Consider the following 14,800-nt stretch of genomic DNA (forward strand, 5'->3'; position numbering starts at 1 on the left):
CAGCATCGGTTGTCAAGCGATGTTGGGGGGACAAACGCAAACACACATACATATATATATATATACATATATACGACGGGCTTCTTTCAGTTTCCGTCTACCAAATCCACTCACAAGGCTTTGGTCGGCCCGAGGCTATAGTAGAAGACACTTGCCTAAGGTGCCACACAGTAGGAGTGAACCCGGGACCATGTGGTTGATAAGCAAGCTACTTACCACACAGCCACTCCTATGCCTTGTTTACATATGTTTACTTTAAGAAAAGGAAAACATTACGATACCTTGAATTTTTTTACTTAAAAAGAATTTAATGAAAGAAAACAAAAATGAAAAATTTAATGTTATGCAATCTCAGTTTTTTTTTTTTTTTGATTAAATAGGAAGAAAACTGTTCAGCATTAATGAAATTGTGCTGCTTTTTCTTCTGTCTTCGTACTTCCAAACAAAGTCACAAAATTCACTGTTGAAGCACTCAATTTATAGGAAAAGGAAAATCAATCATGTATTTAAGACAAAAACAAATCCAGTTTGCTGTACTTGGGATGGAAAACACGTCAGTAACATTGTTTATGTCAAGATTGTTCCCATGAAAACAGTTTCCATGTTTCCCGTGGAAACAGACAATTGTGGCTTCCAGTATGTTGGCAATGGAGACTTCTGATTGGCTAACATTACATAAATTTAAAGGCTTGTAACTTTTTCTTATTAGTTTCTACAGAAAATGAATGAGATTTTTGTCATCAGCATGCAAAACTACATCAGTGCAAAAAATCTGAAAAACATTCTGAAGATGGGAAGAAATTTAATAAGACCCCCTACTACATATTCTTATGTGTATTTGAATGCAGTCTCTGGGGTGTAATTTTTTTTAGCTATATTGTTTGTTAGAGTCTCTCTTTTTACACCAAAGTGACCTTTGTGGTATGCATGCAGATGATAGTTAAAAAATTAGGTTGTCATGTGCCTTTTGTTGTTTTTTTAAGAGAGAGAGAGAGAGAGAGAGAGAGAGAGAGAGAGAGAGAGAGAGAGAGAGAGAGAGAGATGGGGATGACACATTCCATATATTTCATAAGCATAACTAGCAATTTTGTTACAAATTTTTTGAGGCACATTTTCAATATACCCTTCTATGCTGAATCTAAATTTGAAATCAGGTTTTTCCATATCAGGATTAGTTTCCTAGCAACACTATATTCATTTTTCCCATTTCCTTTAGTGTAATTACTGATAAGAAGAAAAAAAGAAACTAGTGTATCATGTTAGTTATTATAACTATAATTAGAAATTTTAGGATTCTTTTATTCTTTTTCAGACATTTTATTCTTATTTCAGACATTTGACTGTGGCCATGCTGGATCACCATCTCAAAGGGTTTTTAGTAGAAGTCATTGACTCCAGGATTTATTCTTTGTAAGCTTAGTTCTTATTTTATCAACTCTTTAGCCAAACTGCTAAGTTACAGGGATGTAATCACACTGACATCGATTGTCAAGTGATGATGGGGGCACAGACACACACACACACATAAATATATATACATATATACAAGCTTCTTTTAGTTTCTGTCTACCAAATCTACTCACAAGACTTTGGTCAGCCCAAGGCTATAGTAAAAGAAACTTGCCCAAGGTGCCATGCTGTGGAACTGAACTCAGAACCATGTGGCTGGGAAGCAAACTTCTTATCACACAGCCAGTTGTATGAATTTTTATGCAAAATTAGTACAGCTACTTCCTTTATAAGTTGAAAGTTCTGCTAATGTTTGTATAATAAATTTGATAATTTGATGTGTTGCTTAAGGCTAAAGTCTGCAAATAGATCTAGAACATGAGATGACAAAATATGTTAACTGACAAAATATTACTGAAAATGAAAATATACATTAAAACAATTATAATCATGGAGATGACAATGGCAAAAAAAGAGTAGAATGAAAATCAGAGGAACAGTAATTTTAAATAAAAGGTTATTAAAGTTAGTATTGTTGTTGTGTTTTGGTTAAGGCTTTTCATTTGTTGTTTTTCTTTTGGCCTGTTTTTCTATGCTATGAGTGTGAGCTGATGCTCTAACCACTGAGCCATTGCCACAGATTAAAGCAATTCAAATCAGAATATTTTTAGCAAAATAAGTACTGCTAGTGAGGATATGTGACCTAGTAGTTAGAATGTTTGGCTTGTAATCATTCCCACTTCAGGTCATTTCATTTTATTCCACTCCAGTTTACTCAGCAGTCATGATAATCAGCTCCCTAACCCCACCTCTCTCTCCAGTTGTCACATCCTGGATATTCCATTGGTTCATGGTTAAGGAGGCAGAGAGAGTGTCTATATCTACTTATGGTTATATAAGCACTTAAATCAACTAGCAAAAACACAAGACATGCTTCCAAACTACACAAGCTCACAAGAGATAGTTGGTTATACATTAAGTACCAGTAAATGACAGAACTGTGGAATGATTGACAAAATCATCATCATCATTTAACATTTGTTTTCCATGCTGGCATAGGTTGGATGATTTGATCAGAGCCTGCAAGCTGGAGAGCTGCACCAGGTTCCAGTCTGATTTGGCATGGTTATATATAAGTATACTCAATGCTAAAAATGAAAACCATATAATTGAAATAAAGCATATTTAGCATGTATGTATCCCATTCCTTCCAGCAGTCTCTCATAAAGTTCTAGCATTCTGAGGCAGACCACACCATTTTCTTCTCATCTTTCTTGCTCTTTACTATCCTACAGGTATTATTTGATATTTGTTTATCCAACTAGAATCTTTTCATATATGTCACATGTCCCTTACCTGTACAGTCTTCTCTCTTGCACATTGTTCATGTATGCTGTCATTACAGGTTCAGGATGGGTTGGTGTTAGGGGTTAGTTTCATACTAGGTAGTTTTGAAATTTGTATACAAAAACAAGCATTTGCACTTCACTTGATGAGAGCAATCCTTTGCTGCCAACAGAGGTGACAATTCTTTGAACTTTTCCCATCCTGTTTTTACTCTGGCTACTATGCTTCAACAATAATTACATCCACCACTGATTAGGTCACTTAGCTAACTGAAACTGTCAACAACAAAATAACTTATGCTATCTGCTCTGGCTCTCTGTAGTCTGAGTTCAAATCTAGCCAAAGTCATCTTTGCTTTTCAGCCTTTTGGGGTTTTATAATATATAATGCCACACCAAGTGGTAGACAGACAGAATTGTTAGAGCATCAAATGAGATGTCTTGTAGTGTTTATTCCAGCTAGTTAAGTTCTTAGTTCTTGAATGGTAGATTTAATATGTCATTTGGTTTAATACCACACCTGGTGTTTGGGTACCTTTAACAAATTTGATTCTGTTGCAAGCATTCAGGTCAGCTCTCCAGTTTGGGAATAACTTTGGCCATCAAAAATAAAGAATCATGGATACTGTTTGTCCCACCTTGACTAAACAGTAATGATAAAATAAAATTTTAAAATAATTAAAACAAAAAAATTCTTCCAGCACCCTTTCTGGCCATTTTGATGGCTATTTATGATTTTAAACAAAGGTGTTCATTCAATTAGCATTGTTTGTAAATGAAAAATAAAGTAAAAAAGACATATGTTGATATTTAAAAGTATTTACTCAACTACTAAAATAATGAGTGGATTAACGTTTGTGAAGTTAAGGGAGTAAATTGTTGATCACATGCACATAAGTTCAAACTTTAAGTGTTACAGTCTCTGTGCCATGATCCTGCACAAGAAACATAACTCTGTTAGTCTTACTGTTGGTAGGGTCCACTTTCACCTGGACACTTGAGATGTTAGTAGTGGGACCAGCATTTTTAACATAACATAACATAACAAAAAAAATACCCAATTCTAAAAAGAAAAACAAAAAGTTATTCGCCTGTGCAAAATCGGGTTGAAAAATACATTGATATAGTTTGCAGTTGAGTGAAAGGATTTATAAAAATACAATGCTTTCTTTCTCTGTCAAACGTCCATATATGCAATTATACTGACAGTTGCTGACATACTTGTATTTTTTTTATTTCATAGAATATGTTTTACATTCAAGTATTTTTCTATTTTATTATCAAGATTTTATCATGCTACAATGAAACTAAAAACTCAAGTATAGGCTTATTTTGATCAGACACACATATACACACAGATAAACAGGCCTTATTATATTTTAAAGGATGGACAAACTGAATGTTGTGATGAATTCATGCCTTTCTCAATTGAAGTGATAGCATAAGTCTAAAGAAACAACCTCAAATAATTACTGGTATTGTGTAGCAAACTAGGTTTGCTGGAAGCGTGCCTTCTGCCCTATGCAGTAGCTACAAACAGAAAAAAACATATTTAAACTATATTTTGTAAACTGTTCATCATCTTTCTTGTAGTTTGATTAATTTAATTTGGGGTTAGAAATAAGGAGAGTCTCAATACATCTTTTTGAATTATTACATATACATATATATATTGGTTTAACAATGTATTGCTGTTGCCATTGTCACCATCAGCAGTATCATCAAAATAAGGAATCATCAGGATATATATGTAACAATCTCTGGAGCTTCATATTGTTAATATTATCATCATTATTAATGTTGGAAATTTTCTTTCTGTTAAGCTTCACATTCTGTCAAAGAGAAAGAAATATTTTTAGTAATAACTGACTAATAATGTACACACTCACAGCAACACACACACACACACACACATACACATACTCTCTCTCTCACACAAAGTTCTAACAAAAATTGTTACCTTTCCTGCGAATGACATAGGTTTTCATTTTATTATTTGGACGTTGTTCAAGGGCAAACCTTACTTTACAGTCATCATAATCATCAATAAATAAACACAGATGTCTTGTCTTTTTTGTGTATATATCATCTACAATATAAAAGCCATATTAATTCTGTTAAATAAATTATAGACAATATTATTTGTCAACAATAATAACAAAAAATGAATGACTTAACAATCAAAATATGATAAAAATTCCTATCCCTCTATTAGAAAAATAGTCTCACATATAATCCTTGTCTTTATCTTTTACTTGTTTTAGTCATTGGACTGCAACCATGCTGAGGCATCACCTTAAAGTGTTTTGGTTGAATGAATCAATCCCAGTACTTAAGCCTATTTTCATAAACAGTGCAATTATGTGAAATAATGCAGAAGCATATTTGTAGCAATACTAAACCTGTTTTGATGATGAGCATTCAGTTGTTTGATCAACAGAACTACCTACTTGTTAAATTAACATGTAAGTGGCTGAGTATTCCACAGACATGTGTACTCTTAAAGTAATGGTGTGATGCAATATACAAGGATGGACCTCTCTATTACAGGTACATTCTATATGACAGTCTTCCAGTTGGTCTCTGTCTACCGAATTTCACTCAGGATGCATAGATTACTCTGAGGATATGGTAAAAAAACACTTGTCTAAGAGGTGACCCTGTAAGGTTGAACCAGAGGTCACATGATTGGGAAGAGAACTTCTTAACAATTCAGCTATGACTGTATCTACTGAAAATATATCTTCTTTTGTATGATAATCTATGATATTTCCCATTGCTATATATAGCTTCATCTGTCTCCTCAAATTTCCTCAAGGTTACTTGATACATATTACAATTGCTATCATTTGTGACAATAATTCAATGTATCTAAGCATTAATTTATTCAAACATGTTTTCATAGATCCATTTAAATAAGCAACTCACCCAAACTGTCAACTAAGTGGATTGGGGCACACTTTATACATTGTTCAAATGTTAGAGTACCAGTGCCAAAGACCTTGCATAAAACACATTGTTTCATCCTCTCACACTTGTTGACACATGTCTGAAGCAGAAAGCATGAATAATTTTAAATAATTTAGAATTTATATTGTCAGTAGAAAAAAATAAACAAACAAGCAAGAAACACATGCACCAAAGTGAAGAAGTTATATGAAAATAGGTTGCAATGAAACAGAAAGGATCAGCTCATGAAAAAACAGAAAATAGCACTATTGAAATCAATATAATTTGTTAGATAATGATCAATCAGAAGTGAGAAAATATACCTGGTTGCATTATGATGTGAAAGACAATGCATAATACAGGTAATCTTTTATCCTGTGTTAACTCAACTTTGAGAATGAAATTAGAGTAATGTAGATTTCTTTTTCCATTTTGTATATTTGTTTATGTAACATAAACCTTATGTAACATATTTTATCTTTACTTGTTTCAGTCATATATATATATATATGTGTGTGTGTATATATGTGTGTATATATATATATATATATATATATATATATATATATATATATATATATATTTATATGTGTGTGTGTGTGCATGTATATATATATATATATATATTTGATTATTATTTGACTATTATTGTTATTATTGTTGACCTGAGGAGTGACTATACTTTTAAATTGAATTGTTTTTCAATCAAATTTAAATTTAATTGCAATTCAAATTTAAATTATAGCCCTGAAACGTATGTGGTCTTTTTACTTATTATATATTGTTTATTCCTTTTTTGTGACCTATTTATATGTTTTATAATATATTTTATTTTTCCTCTATGATTTGGTTTATGTCTATCATTGTTTGAATTACATAATAGTGGTTTCTCTAATTTATATATATATATATATATATATATACATACATATATGATGGGCTTCTTTTAGTTTCTGTCTACCAAATCCACTCACAAGGCTTTGGTTGGCCCAAAGCTATAGTAGAAGACACTTGCTCAAGGTGCTACACAGTGGTACTGAACCTGGAACCATGTAGTTGGGAAGCAAGCTTCTTACCACACAGCCATACTGGCTATTTTATTTGAAAAATATTTTATGTGAAAATTGTCTCTCCAAAAAAGAGGTGGTACTTCATTTTAAAATACTTACACATCTCTCAAATTAAGGGGAAAAAATGTCATTAACAAAACACTGGTCATGACATATTCAAAATCACCTTATATTTAAATATATATTATTAATATGAAAATAAGTTTCTTTTGTGAAGTTGTCAGAATGCAACTGTAGTTATAAATAATAGTTTCAAATTTTGGCACAGGGCAAGCAGTTTTTGAGGGGAAGGGGAAGATGATTACATTGACCCTAATACTTGACTGGTATTTATTTTATCAATCTCGAAAGGATGAAAGGCAAAGTTGACCTCGGTAGAATTTGAGCTCAGAACGTAAAGACATTTTTTCCTGCTCTCTACCTTATTGTAGTCATAAATAATAGCTCATAAAATACTGAGTAATAAAATAATTTAGACAGAAAAAAAAGAGAGTTATTATATGGAAGATAAACTACACATCAGTACTGTTGATGGATGGGATACCATACACCAAAGTAGCTCTCTGACTTTTAGCCATTCAAATCAGAAGCTTTCATTTTACAAGCAAAACAGAAGTTTGTTCACATTTAGATCATGAGCTAGAAGCATTGAGAAATGCAAAACAGTTGTCTCTTTTCTGAAACAAAACAGTTGTCTCTTTTCTTAAAAGCAAGTTATTATTTATATATATTTGTATTTGAGTAACTTCATAGAAGTACCTTGTTTTCATGTTTCTCAATGCTTCTAAATTACAAAACAATGTAAATAAATACAGTAATATGTTTCAATAATCACTTTGTGTGAAAGTGACTTTCTATAGCAAGCAGCAGAACAAATATTTGATAATAGTTAATTATACTTACTGGGCAATCTTCACATGTTGGTCCCTTATAAGTACCTACACATGTGCATACATTGTTTGTACAGATTCCTTTCCCATTACATAATAGCTGCAGAAAGAATCAAAATATAGCTTCATCAATATTATTACAGTTATACATGGTCATACTTTGTATGGTTACGACAGGGTGTGTATTTTTAGGCTATACTTTTTAGTTGTTTAGTTTGATTTAGTCATTACAACTAAGACCATGTTGGACCACCACCTTCATATATATATATATATAAATTTATATAAATAAGGATAAGAACATTATTTAAAATACCGATCTTGTCAGGTGGCCAGCATGGGAATGAAAACATCAAAGGTAATAATTATTATTAAAATTATGATTATATAAATGAACATTTAATGTGGTTTTAGAGTCAAGTTTTGGTTGCTATTTCTAGCATGGTGGTATCTCATAGATACTGGTGAGAATGGATGAGGATAGCTGTGTGAAAAAGTGCCACACACTAGCGGTTGAGGGAACCTGTGGAAGAGGTTGACCCAGGAAGACCTGGGATGAAGTGGTGAAGTACAACCTTTGAACTTTAAGCCTCACCAAGGAAATGACTAGTGACCAAGACTTTTGGAAATATGCTGTGCTTGAGAAGACCTGGCAAGCCAAATGAGACCATAATCTCGTGGCCTATGCCAGGGGCATAACCTTCTTTGGACACTAAAGGTTATGCCAGGGGCATAACCTTCTTTGGACACTAAATTCTGCTTGCAAAGATCTGTTGAGGCAAGTGAAATCAAAATCAAATTCGATGACTGGCATCTGTGCTAGCAGGGTGCAAAGAACACCATACAAGTGTGGTCATTGACAGAGCAGCTTAACCGGCTTCCGTGCCAGTGGCACATAAAAGGCACCATTCAAGTGTGATCATTACCAGCATCGCCTAACTGGCACTTGTGCCCCGTGCTAGTAGGATGTTAAGAGCACCATCCAAGCATGATCGTTGCCAGAGCGGCTAACTGGCTTCCATGCTGGTGGCACATAAAAGGCACCATTCGAGCATAATCGTTACCAGCGTCGCCTTACTGGCACTTGTGCCGGTGGCATGTGTAAAAACATTTGAGCGAGGTCGTTGCCAGTACCGCCTGACTGGCCCCGTGCTGGTGGCACGTAAGAAGCACCCACTACACTCTTGGAGTGGTTGGCATTAGGAAGGGCATCCAGCTGTAGAAACTCTGCCAGATCAAGATTGGAGCCTGGTGCAGCCATCTGGTTCGCCAGTCCTCAGTCAAATCGTCCAACCTATGCTAGCATGGAAAGTGGACGTTAAACGATGATGATTATATATATATATATATATATATATATATACATACACACACATACACACACATACATACATACGTACGTACATTCATACATACATACATACATACATATATATATAAAATGAATGATAAGGGAACAGGTGTCATATAACAATCTGAAGTGGGGAAAGACATCCAGAAATATGTAGATTTACATAAGTATATTGTTATAATATGGATCCTCATCCACCTGCATGCTATTGTTGCCACTGTAATATCCTTGTCACCACTATTATGTTGTGGCGGTTATTCCGTGTCTTATTATCTTTGACTCATATATCGTGCTATCGCTGATAAGCTCTGCAAGACAATGACTTTGAAACGTCTACCTTGACAGTAACTTGAACTCGTATATATCACTTAACTGACACTGACTCCTACTGAGAACTCATACAATAACTCTGCTACTACTGACTTTGTTTCTTTATTGCTTACAAGGGGCCAACGAAGAGGGGACAATACCAGGACATGTGGGGACATAGAACAAACTACTACTACTGACTTTATTTCTTTATTGCTTACAAGGGGCCAACAAAGAGGGGACAATACCAGGACATGTGGGGACATAGAACAAACTACTATTACTGACTTTGTTTCTTTATTGCTTACAAGGGGCCAACGAAGAGGGGACAATACCAGGACATGTGGGGGACATAGAACAAACTACTACTACTGACTTTGTTTCTTTATTGCTTACAAGGGGCCAACGAAGAGGGGACAATACCAAGACATGTGGGGGACATAGAACAAACTACTACTACTGACTTTGTTTCTTTATTGCTTACAAGGGGCCAACGAAGAGGGGACAATACCAAGACATGTGGGGGACATAGAACAAACTACTACTACTGACTTTGTTTCTTTATTGCTTACAAGGAGCCAACGAAGAGGGGACAATACCAGGACATGTGGGGACATAGAACAAACTACAACTACTGACTTTGTTCCTTTATTGCTTACAAGGGGCCAACGAAGAGGGGACAATACCAGGACATGTGGGGACATAGAACAAACTACTACTACTGACTTTGTTTCTTTATTGCCTGCAAGGGGCCAACGATGAGGGGACAATACCAGGATATGTGGGGACATAGAACAAACATAACAAAGTAAAAAACAACAACAAAAGAACATATGTTACAAGATGAATGATAAATGAAAATGGAAAATGGAATGAAGTTCCTCAGCCCCCACCTCAGAGTCGCATCATTTATACCTTTCAGTCACTTTTCATACTTTGTATCTGCCAGTATATCGAACTTGTACTCCTCCAACAACTGTACATACGTCAGTTGCCATGGTAATTTATATATGTCCAGGTCTACTTTCCAAATTTTATATCCGCTTTAAACCTTTATGATTCTTTTCTTTTGGTTCTTCATTGAATAAGAGACAGCAATGCCATCCTTGAACGTTATCATAATTAATTGTTTCAACCGTTCTGATATCTTTCTAAGTTTTTATCTCTTTGCACAGTTTTCTGTTTGAATTGGCGAACATTAGTGCGTAATTATTCTTTTTTCTTTTTTCTGGAGGTGGGGAAGTTCGAGGGCTTGTGTCTGTATGCAATTGTTTGTGTGTCAGAGGTGGGTAGGTAGGTAGGTTCAGCATCTGTAAGGGGAGGGTGGAAGGAAAAGGGTGTGGGTGGGTGTTGGGTGGTTGTGAGGTGGGGTTCTGTATCTGTTTTGCTTTTTAGTTCCTGAAATGCCTTCAGGCATTTTTCTGACCAAAACCATTTGGCATCCTTTTTTAACAGCTCATTTAGTGGAGCCCTTGTGTATGTTCAGGATATATTCTTGATAGTACAATAGTTTACCAAACCTAAAAATGCTTGTAACAATTTGACATTCATTGGGGTGGGGAGGCATATTCCATATTGCTGCTACCCTTGATGGGTCTGGCCTTCAGTTACTTGACCCATCAAAAATTTACACTTTTCCTCTATCAGTTTAAACCTGTATTCATTTATTTTCCCAAATATTTATTTTTCCAAAATGTTTGAAGTGTTACTCTTTATCAAAATATCATTGAGATAAGTGATAGGGAACTCACAATCATTCACATTGGATTCACCACGTGTTGGAATATGGCAAGTGCTACTTTTACCCCAAAAAGATTCCACTTGGATTTATATAATCCATGGTGCATGTTGATTGTTAAAAGGTGTGCACATTCTTTTTCTACCTGTATCTGTAGATAAGCCTCTACGATCTCTTAATTTGAGAAAAATTTTCCTTGGAGAAAATTTTTTAGTTTTGAGAACACTTCTGGGCTTGGTAATGGATAATTGTGTTTGACTAAAACAATCATTTAATCCAGCTGAAAAGTCTGCACACCAACTTTTTCAGTTATAGCTAGATTTTCTAGTCTTTCTAACTCTTTATTGACTTGGTCCAACACTGCAAATGGCATGTTCGATTTGGGTCTAAAAACAAGTGTTGCCTTTTCTTTTACCATGATCCTCACTTTTGTTTTAGTGCAACAGCCTAATACTTCCAAAAAAACATTTGAAAACAATTTTTTTAATTTTTTGTCTCAGTTGTTCAACTTCATTTGAACTTTTAACCATGCCGACTACATTTTCACAGAGAACACTAATGGGGGGTATCCTACATTTTAAATAACTCCATGCATTCTGTACCAAATAGGTTTAGTGATTTTTTTCAACACATAAACGATTGCCCGTTTTGCTTCACCTCAAAAAGTTACATTGTAAATACATTCGCTGAGGAAACATAATTTCTTTCTTGTAACCCCATATACTACTTTATTTGATCTAAAAAATTTCGGCTCACTGATTTGTCCCCATGTTTCTTCATTAATGATAGTGATGTCACTACTCATGTTTTATTGCATTTTGACACTAGTGGTTTCGATTCTCATCTTCATTAATTTTCTGTTTGTTGTACAAACAGTTCTTTTTTTCCCGACGACAAACTATTTTTTCTTGTTTGGTCCAATTTTTCATTATCTTAGTTCTGCAGTGTGGTTTAACGTGTCTTGTATTCCCACAATGAAAACACTTTGCTTTTTTGAGTGGCCACTCCTTTCTCAGATGTCTACCACCACATGCCATGCATGGGTTTGTCTCCTGTTGTATAGTGTACATTTTGTGAAACATTTGGTTCGTCTTCCAACTCTTCCACATTGGTTTTATCTGTAAACAATCTCTGCATTGGATTTCTTCTTACTTTTAATATCATATCATGACAATTTCTGGAGAGTTATATTCTGGTTCATTTCCAGCTTTGAGAATTCTCGTTGACTTCTGTGTCCTTTTTAGCAGTAAGTCCCTTAGCAAAAATCAGGCACTTGAACAAATCTGGAGTTAGTTCATCCAGTTTAAATCTCTCGTACCCTCTATTCACTCTACCAACGTATGTGGTAAAGTCTTCGTCACCACTTTTCTCAGTGTTCAAACACTTCCAACGTGTGTTGAATAATAGTGTTTTTTTACTGAACATCCTACATAAAATGTCAATTGTGTCCCTGAAATTTATGTCAGAAACTTTTTTAGGCAATGTAAAGTTACAGTATTTCTCATGGTTTATCGTTGCCAGTTTCCTCAGAATTAAACAGGTTTCCATTTCATCTGTTCAGTCTGGGCATTCTTTTTTGAAAATTTTTTCTAATCTTTGGTAATATACCTCGAAGGTGACTCTTTCTTCCGGGTCATATCTAAATTCATTTATTGAATTTGCTACATGGTCTGGCGAAAACGTATTTTCCAGTTTTGTTACCAACTTCATTAGTTGTAGCATTTGTTGTGCTAACATTTGTTATTTTTGTTCTTTGAGTTGTAGTTGTTGCTGTTTTTGCAATTCAGACCCTCTAACAAGTTTTCCATAATTTTACGGATTTTGCTTGTTACCCCTCTGTCATTAACAATGTTTATTACTCCAATATTTGTTACTCATCTTTCAAGTTTTTAACTTTTCAGTATCATCTGTATGAATTGTTTATTTTCTCATGAAAATAATTTTTCTTGCAATGTCATCTGAATAAATTGTTTATATCCTCGTCACTACTGTGGATCCTCATCCACTTGTGTGTTATTGTCAGCACTGTAATATTCTTGTAGCCAAGGCAGCGAGCAGGCAGAAACATTAGCATGCCGGGCGAAATGCTTAGCGGTATTTCGTCTGCCTCTATATTCTGAGTTCAAATTCTGCCGAGGTTGACTTTGCCTTTCATCCTTTCGGAGTCGATTAAATAAGTACCAGTTACGCACTGGGGTCAATATAATCGATATAATCCGTTTGTCTGTCTTTGTTTGTCCCATCTGTGTTTAGCCCCTTGTGGGTAGTAAAGAAATAGGTATTTCGTCTGCCTTTACGTTGTGAGTTCAAATTCTGCCAAGGTCAACTTTGCCTAAATTAAGTACCAGTTGTGTACTGGGGTTGATCTAATCGACTGGCCCCAACCACAAAAATTTCGAGCCTTGTACCTAGAGTAGAAAAGAATATTATTGCTGCTACTATTATGCTGTGGCAGTATTCTATATCTTATTATCTTTGGCTCATCTATCATGCTATCGCTGATAGCTCTGCAAGACAATGACTTTGAAACATCTACTTTGATGGTAACTCAAACTCATATATATCATGTAACCGACAGCTGAGAACTCGTACAATGACTGACTGTCTGACTTTGTCACATGGAAAGGATGTACCATTTTCACTACAGCACATATGTATTCACATATATATATCATTTGTCTTTTTGTCCTGCAAGGTACTTGGTGACCCCTCAGTGTAGGTGCCACTTAAAAAGCCTCCAGTCCACACTGTAAAGTGGTTGGTGTTTGGAAGGACATCCATCTTTAAAAATCTTGCCAAAACTGACCTCTCCTGTGTTAGTGCCTTGTAAAAGGCACTAAGTCCACTCTGCTGCATGGTTGGTCATAGGAAGGGCATCCAGCTGTAAAAGCCCTGCCAAAACAGTCACAGAAGTCAGGTGCAGGCTTCTGCCTGGCTGGCTCTTGTCAAATCATCCAACCCATGCAAGCATGGAAAAGTAGACATTGAAATGGTGGTGATATGTATATGTATTACTGATAATTATTTGTTCAATCTCAGAATATTATTTGTATTTTAGAGTTCATTGAGATAAGAAGAAAGGATGGAGAACGGTAAAGAAGATAATAATAATAAAATAAGGAAAAAGCAATTACTAACTCCATTTGATGCCATACACCTATCTGTTGCTTTGGTGATAGAACAACTTGAACCTTCAAAGCCTTTCTTGCATTGACATTTTCCACATACACATTCTCCTCGTTTCTTACCTAGGAAAAAAATTAACATTTATTTATTTTATGCAAATTATACTTTGGAATATATATATATATATATATATATATATATATATATATATATATATATATATATATATATATTTTTTTTTTTATTGCCCACAAGGGGCTAAACATAGAGGGGACAAACAAGGACAGACAAAGGGATTAAGTTGATTATATCGACCCCAGTGCATAACTGGTACTTAATTTATCGACCCCAAAAGGATGAAAGGCAAAGTCGACCTCAGCAGAATTTGAACTCAGAACGTAACAGCAGATGAAATACTGCTTAGTATTCCGGCCGGTGTGCTAACATTTCTGGCATATATATATATATATGTCTGCGCACACTCTTTGAACTATCTGTTTTTCATTTATTTCATTTGATACATACATACATACATATATATATATATATATATATATATATATGTACTTTTA

At 34.7% G+C, this 14,800-nt stretch overlaps 1 protein-coding gene across 2 annotated transcripts in view; it reads right to left on the reverse strand.

Moving 5' to 3' along the window:
• Positions 1-3,594: 3,594 nt before the first annotated feature.
• LOC115212997 (tenascin-X) overlaps positions 3,595-14,800 on the reverse strand; it is a 113,380-nt gene continuing 102,174 nt past the window's right edge. The window contains exons 35-39 of one of the 2 annotated variants that reach the window (XM_036506804.1): positions 14,241-14,345; positions 7,718-7,804; positions 5,724-5,844; positions 4,756-4,884; positions 3,595-4,627 (exon numbers count right to left, since the gene is read on the reverse strand). In XM_036506804.1, coding sequence (XP_036362697.1) covers positions 4,614-4,627; positions 4,756-4,884; positions 5,724-5,844; positions 7,718-7,804; positions 14,241-14,345 — 456 coding nt within the window. In that variant the 3' untranslated portion in view covers positions 3,595-4,613. Of the gene's footprint in view, positions 4,628-4,755; positions 4,885-5,723; positions 5,845-7,717; positions 7,805-14,240; positions 14,351-14,800 lie in introns of both variants that reach the window. The other variant, XM_029781887.2, reaches the window with a different exon arrangement.

The sequence above is a fragment of the Octopus sinensis genome, linkage group LG1, assembly GCF_006345805.1.
Source record: "Octopus sinensis linkage group LG1, ASM634580v1, whole genome shotgun sequence".
Lineage (NCBI taxonomy): Eukaryota > Metazoa > Mollusca > Cephalopoda > Octopoda > Octopodidae > Octopus > Octopus sinensis.